This window comes from Aulostomus chinensis, chromosome 3 (assembly GCF_037954235.1).
Source record: "Aulostomus chinensis isolate RoL2024-O1b breed Wild chromosome 3, RoL_Achi_v1.0, whole genome shotgun sequence".
NCBI classification, from domain to species: Eukaryota; Metazoa; Chordata; class Actinopteri; order Syngnathiformes; family Aulostomidae; genus Aulostomus; species Aulostomus chinensis.
The window spans coordinates 15,340,603-15,352,648 of NC_141322.1; the positions used below are offsets into that span (position 1 = coordinate 15,340,603).

At 43.2% G+C, this 12,046-nt stretch overlaps 1 protein-coding gene and 1 long non-coding RNA gene across 2 annotated transcripts; one reads left to right on the forward strand and one right to left on the reverse strand.

Annotated features, from left to right (window-relative positions):
* Positions 1 to 1,488: 1,488 nt before the first annotated feature.
* On the reverse strand, positions 1,489 to 7,813 carry LOC147267830 (adenosine receptor A1-like). The gene is made up of 3 exons (XM_086198907.1): positions 6,783 to 7,813; positions 4,182 to 4,476; positions 1,489 to 4,069 (listed from the first exon to the last, which is right to left on the reverse strand). The coding sequence occupies exons 1-3, from the start codon at positions 7,127 to 7,129 to the stop codon at positions 3,686 to 3,688; spliced, it is 1,026 nt and encodes a 341-aa protein (XP_086055033.1). The 5' UTR covers positions 7,130 to 7,813; the 3' UTR covers positions 1,489 to 3,685.
* LOC147267831 (uncharacterized) lies at positions 4,894 to 11,701 on the forward strand. The gene is made up of 3 exons (XR_015112079.1): positions 4,894 to 5,089; positions 7,557 to 11,352; positions 11,501 to 11,701. It is a non-coding gene; the product is annotated as an uncharacterized LOC147267831 (long non-coding RNA).
* Positions 11,702 to 12,046: the final 345 nt, after the last annotated feature.

The window sequence follows — 12,046 nt, forward strand, 5'->3', positions numbered from 1 at the left end:
TCCCTGTTCCTGTGTGGGTTCTCTCTGGTACTCCAGCTTCCTCCCACAGTCCAAAGACATCAAGAGAGGACGAGGCTGATTGATACTCTAAATTGACTGTAGGTGTGGCTGTGAGTGTGAATGGTTGTCTGTCTCTATGTGTTGGTCCTGTGATGGACTGGTGACCTGTCCAGGGTGAACCCTGCCTCTCACCTGAAGACTGCTGGGATAGTCTCCAGCGCCCCCCCCCCCCCCCCCCCCCGCAACCCTTAACAGGATAAGAGGAAGAAAATGGATGGATGGACTCTGAACTCTGAAAGAATAAATGCTGATATTAACACAAATTAAACACTAGAGGGCAGAAGTTGTCTGTATTCCCTTTGACATGTAACCCTATGAGTATCATAAGTAGTATCACATCTCAGGGTCAAAAATGCTTCTGACTCAAGTGTGATTTGGACACCTGAAACCAGCTGTGCACAGATAAATAAACTAATGTCAAATGAATATGTTATGACCAGAATTTCAACATATTACTGACATAGTATGTGCACATTAATTATTGTACAGGGTTTTCCAAGAGGGATGAGGGTGCAGAGATCATATAAGGTTGTTAAAGTCCTGATTAAAGATGTGTTTATATAATATTAAAAATGCTTTATTTATATTCCCCATTAACAAAAACGTGAAAACACTTGTTGATAAGTTACTTGAATGAAACTAGTCAGATGCACGAGCATGACTTTCTAATAAAAGACTCTATGTTAATTTTTATATATACAAATCTTAAATTGCAAGCCAAATTTCAAACAGTCAGAGCAGTGTTGGGCAATTCTCTGATCTATGACTGAAAAGAAGAGAAGAACGGCTGCGGATCTCTGTCTTCCCCTGCGTAGTTTCCTCAGAGAAATCGTGAGAAAAAAATCTTTTTCCCTCTGCTGTCGTGATCACAGCTCTCTGGCTGCAATTCACACTTGGATGTGAAGGCGTCTGACTAGACGACAGAGGGAGATGGAACGTCAATAAATATTTGAGAAATTCTTGCAGACGGATTCAACTCAACTCCCTGTTTGCATTGTGAAAAGTAATGGCTTTGCTCGTCATGTGTTTATTTAATTGCAGCTTCTTTACAGCTGCTGCATTCTTTGATGAGCAGAGTTGAGCTGTTGGCACATTAGCACCTCTGGCTGATCTGAACTCCAGGTTGAAGCTGTGGGACATGATGGGCATGCAGAATGAGACCAGCTGGGAGGTGGATCCACATCCAAAGATTCAGAAGGTCAATAACATAACTCTCCATGAGGCCAGAACCCATCTACTAGGTATTTCTAGAAAGGATGCCAACCTTTCCATCTGATTTATTAACATTTACTACAATATACTTTTTTCAGGAGAACTAATAACTTGGACTAAGTATTAGTAATATAGTACTAGTATTAGTTTTTGATGTTTTTAATGACACATGTGGTTTACAATTCAAAACCACTGCTGCAGTGGTCTCCAGTTTGTGAACCACTGCTTGAATATTAAATACTACAATACCAAGCAGTTGTCTCCAATAGGCAGGAATAATAATGTTGAACAGAGAAACACCAAAATCAGGATCTCTTTTATGTAAATTATAAGTTACCTCTCTGTCCACGCTGTACAATTACACGCTGTGCTGTTAGTACTTGACATGTACCTCTGTTCAGTAGTAAAAGTACTTTATTGCTTTTGCTTTCTGCTGTAAATGTTTTCCAACAGGTAACACCTGCTGCAAAGAATGGACATACACACTCAGCTCAGATAGGACATCTGCTTACTGTGATTTTACTTCTATTATTAACCAAATTATTCACACATTTGTTTATAGTTAAAGATCCCTAAAAGGGCTTACCACATTAGCAAGTACTGCTACTGCTGAGACTCCTATACTTCAGTGTCTACATGTACAGTATCTACGCTATAGGTTCTGATATTGTCAGTATACATCCTAGAATATTGCACAAATGCATCACACTGTTTTAGTTCAACAAAAAAAGAATTAAAGCCACAATGTGTAGAATACAAATGTGACTGTGACTCACAAACTGAGGCATTATGTTGCGCAGCCATCCCCCTATTTTTACTCTGATTGTTTCATTTTTTGAAGAACAAAAAAAGAATGCCATCATAGTCGTTTCAAATGATAATAAATTCTACACATAGTGGCTTTAAAAGCATTTCACTTGAGCATAAAGTGATAGAATAATCACCTCACGCCATGACAAGAGCAGCATTGAAAATACAGTGAGTTAGATGAAGACTGTGTGTATGCATGTGTGCGTGTACGTGAGTGTGATACACTCAGTGCTACAGAGGGTGAACACAGAAGTCAGAGGGGTCGCATTAACGTTATGTTGATGGGAGAACCTTGAGGTTGACCTCTGCAGAGATGTAAACTCTGATGAGTTCCTCGGCTGCACCTTCACCCTCTGCTTCCCTTGTAAACATAAATCCCGACCCCTCCCTGCACGTACACCCTCCTCACAAATTCCCACAAGTCCACCTGGGGCTCAGTAACAGGAGATCAATGTGTGCAGACTAAAAAGTGCTCCCTCTCTATTGATGGCTGAAGTCTTTGTTACACAGCGTGCAGGATAGGATGGAAAGATGTTGCATCAGCTGTTAGGGGACATGTGAGATACACACAGCTGTTTGCTCTGGCTGAGGTTGTTTTTTTCTTTTTTCTTTTTTTACAGCATCCCTAATTAACATTTACAGTTACATACAGTACATATGATCAGTGTCAGCCCTGAAACAAAAATGATCAAGAGGAGGTAATAATGCAACATTGGTGTTACTACTCTTTCAAATGGAACATACTTCACGGAAGGCTCGGCATACTAGCATCATAGATGCAGTTACAGCATTTCATACTTCCCCAGTGGCTCCAGGGATGTCTTCCCCCCTTGAGACGGTGCTATCTGTGCCCTCACATATTTCATGCAGGGTATCTGTTTTAAATTGTACCACTACTCATTAGTCACTCTGTCAGCCAACTGGTTTCTGAAATTAAACATCAGGTACCCTCATGTGCTTAGTACCACTGGGAGACTAGGAGAATGATGGCAAACTGTGTCACTCCAACTGACGCACAACTGGTGAACCACAGATATTTTAAGTCACAAGTCCTCAAAAAGTGAGTCAGTGTGATTTGTTTTTATGCATGTAGCCATGCATCCTACCTTCTCTCTCAAAGCACCAAGAAGCCTGCTCTTTACTTGTTTGCCAAATTCCAGCTACGCCACATTCACTGTATGTTCTGTAAGGCCACATATAAAAGTAGTACATAAAAGATAATTTGATTCACATGGTCAAAAATAAAGCACAGCATGCACTACTATGGTACCACATGTGCTACAGATATACACTTAATGATTCAAGTTCAACAGGTTGTTTGCTGAAACTGATGAGAAGCCCCTTTTTCCCACATGACATCATCATATTGTCAGCCAGCAGACTTAACTGTCATTCTTATTCCAACCAAAGTCTGACTAAGGATGTTGATCTTGTGTCTTTGCTGATGTGTCACACTGTTCACCAGAACAGATGGAGGAAATCCGTGTCCACGGTCAAGTTCATCCCTCTGACATCCCTCTGTGTCATTAAGGCCTATTTTGACCAGTAATTCCTCAAGTTAAAATAAACCCAGAGAGGTCTCGTCAAGGTCCACGGCCACAGGTCACACGTCATCGTCGTCATCATCATTCTGCCTCAGCCTCCTCTTATTACTATGTCCTCTCTGGCTCCCTTTCTGAGGAAGCCGACCAACTGGATCCCGACAAAGCACATACTGTTTCCAGATTTTTTGGAAAGCTGTGCGAAATTTCTTGATGCGGAAAGCATAAATGATTGGATTGACAGTAGAGTTGCCGTGGGTGAGGATGATGGCGATGTAGATGAGATAAATCGGCTTGTCACAATCAGGGCAAAAAAGAGTGATGCAGTTGAGGATGTGGAGTGGAAGCCAGCTGACTGCAAAGAGAAAAAGAACAAGGGCGAGGGACTTGGCTAGCTTGAGCTCCTTGCCGAAGTAGCGGCTTGGGTCTGCATGGCTAACTGTCACCTATACAGAGACAAAGGAGAAGATCATCAGCATACATGTTTACTCTCGTAGCTTCCAATGCATTTTGGACAAATCATGTGAGCAGAACTAACATATGAAGAGACAGTCGTACCTTCTTATTAAGCTGCTTGTGAATCATGTAGAAAATCTCAATATAGATGGCAAGCATGAGGAGCAGAGGAGGCAGCACCCAGCCGAAGAAGTTGAAGTAGACCATGTAGTCCATGCTAATGACTGTCTCAAACCCGCAGGTCACCAGAAGGTCATCTGTGACGAAGGAGCCATTGTCACGGAGACGTTGAAGGTTATTCCAGCCCAACATGGGTGTCAGACCCACAACGATGGACACTAGCCAGCACAGCAACACAGCTGTCCCAGCTCGTCGAGGGGTCACCACCCGCTTGTAGCTATGGCAACAAGAGAGAAGATAAGGGGCTGAGAGGAAAAAAAATTTGAGGGATATACAATGTAAGTGTGAGTGTTCTGTTTTAGTCTCCATGGTTTACATGATTATTTTATATATACATATATATATATATATATATATATATGTATACATTAAACAGCTGCTGAGTTTTACTACCAATTCCTAAACCCCATTTTAAAGGTGCCATGTGTACACGTTTTTCTTGTAATAACACTCTGCACCTCAAGAGGCAATAGTGAGTCACTGTGGCGTGAAGCAGCAACAGAGCCTTTACTCTCAGCTCCCTTCCTCCATCTTTAAGTGCACATTGATTGGCCTAAAGCTCAAGAGATATCCACCACCTTCACCCCAACCAACTGGGCGGATCCTGAAGGGGTACGGCTCCCTGCCAGAGACCAACGCCATCCCCTCCACCTGGAGACCCAGACAGCTTGGGGATGGAGACCACTTTTGAGGGGGAGGTCACCGAGGAGGCTCCTCTCTGCCCCCCAGAATCTGTTCTAATGAAGAGTACCAGTGGATGTGTTCGGGTCCTGCTTCACAATTCTTGTCATTTTTTTTCTCAAAGGCGCTGACTCGATATGTCATCACAGGTTGGTTCAATAATCTCAGGGGGAGTTTATTCTTCCTCTCACACTCATTCTCTGGCATGTGTTAGACACATTTTTCCTCTGGACTTATCACCTGTGCTCCCTGGCTAACCTCACTGGTGCTAACACAAACACAGAAGCACACACTTCGCTTTATTTAATGTGACTCTCAGTCACATAGAGCACAAACATTCAGAGGTCAGCCAGGGGGAATGAATCAGAGGATGTCTGGAACAGCTTTTACCACAGGTGAAACCAGTTTTTTACATCTAACATCTCAAACACCCATTACTTAAGTGTAGCTGCTTTCAAACCTTGTTGTCTCTCTGCATACTAAAGCAGCTGCCTTCCATCCTCAAATTACTCCCTGATTCGACTGTGGTTCAGCGTTCTCGATGTGATTTTGAATCGTATCTCGCAGCAGAGCAAAGTAAACATTTTCAAATCTACCAACAGACCTCTCTCTCCTCCTTGAGGTGCGTTTTCCAAGCCACATCTGCCACAACAAGCAATCTGTGTTTGTCAAACCGTGTCCGTCCAGAGACTCAGCTGTGATTCAGGGAGGCCGACTCAATTTCTGGCTAAGCATGTTACTTTACTGGAGGACAGTAAAATTCATTTTACTGGTGGTTGCAGTATAAACTTGTTCAGATGGCGACAGCTCAAAGAAATGCATCATCGATGAGGAGGAAATCATTTTTTTCCACGTCCTTTCAAATGAACGCCACTTTTTATTTGTGATGCTACACCTGGGTTGAATGACATCCCCTGTATTTGTTTTACACTTTATCTGTTGTCTTTCTCTTCGAACACAAACTTCTTTCCCTTTTAAAGCAACAACAGTGTGATTTATGAAGCTATTTCTTATCCATTTTGGAATTATTTTATAATTTTGAGATATTTACTGAGTGCGCCACTCAATATTAGCATGACAAAGACAGAGAAACTGTGTAGAATGCTGATAAACAATAATTTGACTTCCTTTGTTCAAATAGCAAGTGTTTCTAAGGCTTTCTGGGATTATCGAGTGAAATTAATAACCTCTCAGTGACAACGTTCGGTGTCCCCTCATGTTTAAACGTATGTTGGTTTACAGTTTTAGAAATTAGGCAGTCCACCGCCCACAGTGAGCCTACTGATCAATCATGCATTCTTTGTCAGGATCCTCCTGGCAGTTTGTGAAATACACAAGGGATGGATGAGTTCTTCAGTCACATGTGGTTCTTCTGACAGTGAGAACAAAATTATGATATTCTCCTTCTTTAAGGTCTCAACAGCTTTAATTTCCATCTATCTATCCATCTATCAATCTATCTATCGATCGATCTATCTTGGTGAACTCATTTTATTGCTTAATTATATATCTTATCTTTTCTTCTGCCAGATCCTATTTAATAACCGCATGCACTGTGGCTCTAAATTGATGTAATGAAGAAAATGAAAAATGACAGTAAGAAGCCTACAGTATGTATCAATAAGAATGTTCTATTCCAGTAGAGACAATGTCAGACTAGATTGATAAGGTCACTAGAAACTAATTAGAATGATAAGAGCTCCTTTCCCTCCCGTGTGATGTAATTAAAATCCTGCGTGACCGGAGGAGGACTGTTGAGTCCCAGCGGCGATCCAGACACAAAGGCGTGTGTATTAATGGGTCAAAATACTGAAAATTAGAGGAATTCACCTTCAGGCCTACCTCATGGGTATTTTGACTCTCAGATAGCGGTCGATGGCGATGGCGAGCAGCGCCAGGATGGAACTTTGAGTGAGGACCAGCACCGTGCAGGCGACCAGCAAACAACTGTAGAAGTGCGTCTGGAGTCCGATGCTGATGGTGATGGCGAGGGGGATGACAAGAGCTCCGACCGCAATGTCAGCCAAGGCCAGGGAGACGATGAAACAAAAGGTGGTGTCTCGCAGGGACCGGTTGATACGCACAGCCCAGACCACCATGACGTTACCGATGACCGATGACACGGCGATCACCGCTTCCATGCCGATGTAGACGGCTTTGGATGAAGGCAGAACCGAAGTCATGTTCATGGATGCGGGAGGAGTGCGCGCTCAGCGGAGAATTAACGCGTTCCCGGTTGGAGTTTGGAGGAGCAGACAGAGAGTTGGGTCTCGCATTTTATATTCCACAGAGGTAGATTCACTGGTGGATGTTCTGGGTTGTTTTGGGTTCTGGTCTAGGACGTGAAGCTGCATGCGCACTGGACGAAGAACTTGTGATTCCGAGAGTGAAGTGGCCCCTGAAGTCCTGCTAGCGGAGGGACAGGACGAACCCCGCTGCCGAATGAGTCACAGGAGCGTGGATTATCACGCCTCGACGGCAGGCGCGTGTCAAATAAACAGCTTCATATAGTCACGGTTCCGGCGGCGATATGATTCATTGTTGTAATTGAGCCATATCATCCATAAGAGTTTATCTGGTGTCTGATTGTTGGTTCCACTCATGTTTATGTGCCAGGGGTGATTCCAGAGAAGAAATCCTCAGTTCAAAATCCATCCATCCATCATCTATACCGCTTATCCGTTGAGGGTCGCTGGGGGGTCTGGAGCCTATCCCAGCTGACAATGGGTGAGAGGCGGGGTTCAACCTGGACGGGTCACCAGTCCATCCCAGGGCCATCAGGAGCAATTAGGGGCTCGGTATCTTGCTCAAGGACACTTCGACATGGTCACCGGGAGAAGTGAGCATCGAACCAGCGACCCCTCGCTTGCTAGACGGCCACTCCACCTCTGAGCCATGCTGCCCAGGGAAGTCTGATGATTACACAGAATTTCATCATCTACCTACACAGTGACACGACTGAGAGATCAAAGGGAATTTTCACTAAGCCTGCATTGAAAATGTTAATAAGAAGCTGTATTCATTAACTTAGTGCACGCTGTGTAGACAAAGAAGCTCTTGTTTGTAGGGACTTGCACATTTCACAAAAGGCTAAAAGGAGAAAAATGTCGACGTACGTACAAAACTCAACAGTGGTTATTAAAACGCCACCTACTCTCACTAGATGTTCCAGATGAAGGCAAATGCTCAGCACAATCCATTATCTGGACAGTGAAGCTCAAACTGTGGGAGGATAAAGGAGACATTTTGGACAGGAGGGAGACTTAAAGTTACTTTTTATAGTTTACTGCTGGAAGTGCAATTGATTTTACAGATCTCTATCAAATTACTACCGTGGGTGAAGGTCAGAGGACACACTGAGTCCAGCAGGAGTTGAAGGAAAATATACAATAACACCAATAGTTCTATTTGTTATAGCCCTACCTGAGAGAAACCCTAGTTAGTGGGTGAAAAGTGGAAAGATTTGGCGCGCAGCAATTAAGACAGATGAAGTCAAATTGCCTTTGTGTTGGAGTGGAATACTAAAACAGAAAACATCTGTTCTGGAGTCAGAGGGAAACCGCAGTTGCGAGACAGATGCACACAAGTGCACACACATGCCAATGAGACTATCAGTCTGCGTGTGTTTAAACCCACAGGCACGTCACTGCTGTAGCTCCTGGGCAGACAATATAATCTTCCTCTCTAATATGAGTTTGAATACCAGTCAGTGACAGGTGGGTGACGGTCCCACGTCTCAACTCTCAATCCTACACTAAATCACTCAAAACCCCCGGATTAATTACCCTGATGAGATCATTAGTCCTGCAAAATTACCAAAAAGAATGTCTTTAGAACTTTTTTTTTTTCAGATAGAGTTTTACAGAGCTACCAGTTTTACAGTAAATGTAGAATCCACATGTTTTCGCCATCACTTTGGATTCTGTGGTCATGCATTAAGTGGTGATGAAGAAGCGACCACAGACATTTGAATTGATTCAGTTTAATGCTGTCTTTTGGACATCTTGTTACCGGTCAACTTGGCTTCGTTTTTAATTATTTCACCCAACTATCATCCGTCCATCCGTCCGTCCATTAATTTTCTATACTGCTTATCCATTAAAAGTCACTGGGGGCGTGGAGCCTATCCCAGTTGACACTGAGAGAGGTTCACCCTGGACGGGTCACCAGTCTGTGACAGGACCAACAGGTGCAATTAGGGGCTCACTAGCTTGCTCAAAGACACTTCAACGTGGTTGCCGGGGGAAGTGAGGATCGAACCAACAACCCTTTGGTTGCTAGACGACCACTCTACCTCTGAGCCATGCCGCCCCTATTAACCAAACTATTGGAGTTTTAAACATTTAAAATTTTACAGACGCTGCAGAATTAGAAGAAGTCACATCGGCTAGTTGATGGCAACCAATAGTTCAGCCCAGTGCTGCAAGTGAGTATCAGAGGGCTTTCAGTTCATCTCTCACAATTGTGTGTAAATAGATGAATTATTTGATTATTAACCGTTGTAAAGCATGCGTGACGAGGTCTCGATCAGCTGAATTACCTTGGATGAGGTCACAAATTCATTCATGCTCATGAAACATATTCAAACATTTCAAATGGAAGCGTGTGTATGATGGTGTATTGAAACTACAGGCTATTATTCTGCGGTATTTCAACCTTGCTGAAATATCTAAACAACTTTTGTTGGGGCTGCAAACAGGCTCGAATGGTTTTATTATTTTCACACAACAGGGGCAAGAAGGTGTTTGGTGTCTCCGGCTCTCAGGAGGAGCCGAGGATCAAACTGGTAACACTCCCGTTTCCAGATGGCCGATCTCCTGCCTGAGCCACGCCGCCGGGGACTACATATCTTAAATTTTGGTTGTCATGTTGGTTTCTACCGAATGTCTGTGAGACTCCTGATAAGTCCAAGCAGCCTCAAACTCGTGTTTGATGTTGATTAGAAATGTTTGTATTGTGTTAGCGTGTAGCTCAATGTATCAAGTCTGAATAGCCGCTACCATGTGTGTAGATATTTGATCTTTTTCAGTTTGTTAGTCAAAGAAATGTTTGTTTGCACGTACTTGTCAGTAATCAGTATGATATCAACAAGTGATATTGCATCACATTTGTTTGCCTCCCTGATGAGTGCTTGTCACAGTGACCTTGACTTTTGACCAACAAAATCTTGCCCTTTCATCCATGGATCCAAGTGGACATTCAAGCCAAATCGTGAGAAATTCTCATGCAGTATTTCTGAGATATTGCATTAACGAGACCGGGGTGACCCCACAGCTGCTGTGGAGCCACGAATGTCGGTCTTACTGTTAGTGACATTGTAAAATTCTGCAAAATTCTGTGACTCCTCAAAACCACGTGATGCCAAATCTGCAGAACACAGGTTTTTGGGCCTTTATCTTAGGAACAGAACTCCTTGGTTTTGAAACATTTGGTTCGTCCTTCCTTCTGCTGGAGGAGGGTGGAACAAAGAGCATTGTGTGGCTGTTATCTGGTTACATTCCACAGTCCTGCACACAAAAATATCAAAGCTTCCTTTCCCTCCAAAATTCTGGAGAAAGCAGTTGCTTAACAGCTCTGTGACTTCTCCACATTAACAGCTTATTGGAGGTTTCAGGGTTCATCCTAGCACAGAAACAGTGCTAGTCAAAGTTACCAGTGACCTCCTACTGGTACCAGATGAGGGACTCGTCTCTGTGCTGGTCCTTTTAGGTCTCAGTGCAGCTTTTGATACCACTGACCACCACATCCTTGTACAGAGACTGGAACAAGTCATTGGCATTAAAGGAACTGCACAAAACTGGTTTAGCTCATATTTACTACTGTATTTGAATCATGCTAATGAGCTGGTGTGTGTTTTCAGGAGGTATTCCAGATAAGTAAACCGAAACATTTTTATGCTTTACTGAGCAGGCCTGAGCTGAAGACGTGAGATAAACACACACACACACACACACACACACACACACACACACACACACACACACACACACACACACACACAAACAATTTACTCACTCATATTGTTGAAGTTAAGCTAGTGTTTATCTATCAAATTTGGGAATGTGAATCACTTTCTTTAGCTTTGAGTTCAGTGACCATATTTGGTTTTCCCTGGACCTGTTTTCAAGATCAGAGTGGGGTGTGTACCTTCTGTCTTTGCTTTCAGACATTTCCAGTGTATTCCAGTGTCACATAAACAACCTCGATACCTCAGACGTGATCTTGAGACTTTAAGCACTGGAGCACCATTAAACTGGGAGGAAACCCAAACACATGGATGGTCAATCAGATGAATCAGGGATTAAGAGACCAGATCCAGAGGGAGAGATGATGAGGAAGATCCCCTGGACACCTTGCAGACGTCCTCAAATCTGCAGTCGCTCACTTCTGTCTGAAGTCTCAAGTTGACCTGGTACACATGAAATCATTAAATTCTAAACTTCTCATTCAGCAGACGATGAATCACTTGTTTCATGAACTGTACTCCCCTTTGCTGGAGGAGCCTGGAACCCCATCTTCTTCTTAATCCTTGTTATTATTTGCTGTAATTCTTCTTCCAGCCTTCACATCCCCATCTGTCCATCATTCTCTCCTCCTTTCTCTCTCTTTATCTCTGCCCCTCTCTTTCCTTCTCTGTATCTGTCTTCCTCCATTATCTGTCTTTGTCTCTGCCCTGCTCTCCTGCTCTCTTTCCCAAAGCAGATGTCCTTACCCACTGACCCTGGATCTGCTCCACGTTCCTGCCTGGTAAAGGAAGGTTTTTGTCATCACCTCTGTTGCTGGTGTGCTTGCTGATGGAGAATTTTTGGGTGTAGCTTCATTGAAGGAGTGAGCAAAACCAACCAGCACACATGGACCTCACCTCCTGATAGGATTTAATATTTCCCCCTCATAAATTTAGAAGAAAATGTGGGAAACATAAGAGACAGAATGATTAAAACTGATACAGAGGGGTTACATTTCCCAGAACATGCCTTCCTAATAAATTCTCATCATAATATAATCACCATCACAACCATCAAAGAGGGTTTGTAAACTACTCATTCCTTTTTATCAGTCATAGAACATCTGCTTCCTTGAGAAATGGATGTAGGAGGACCCAGTCA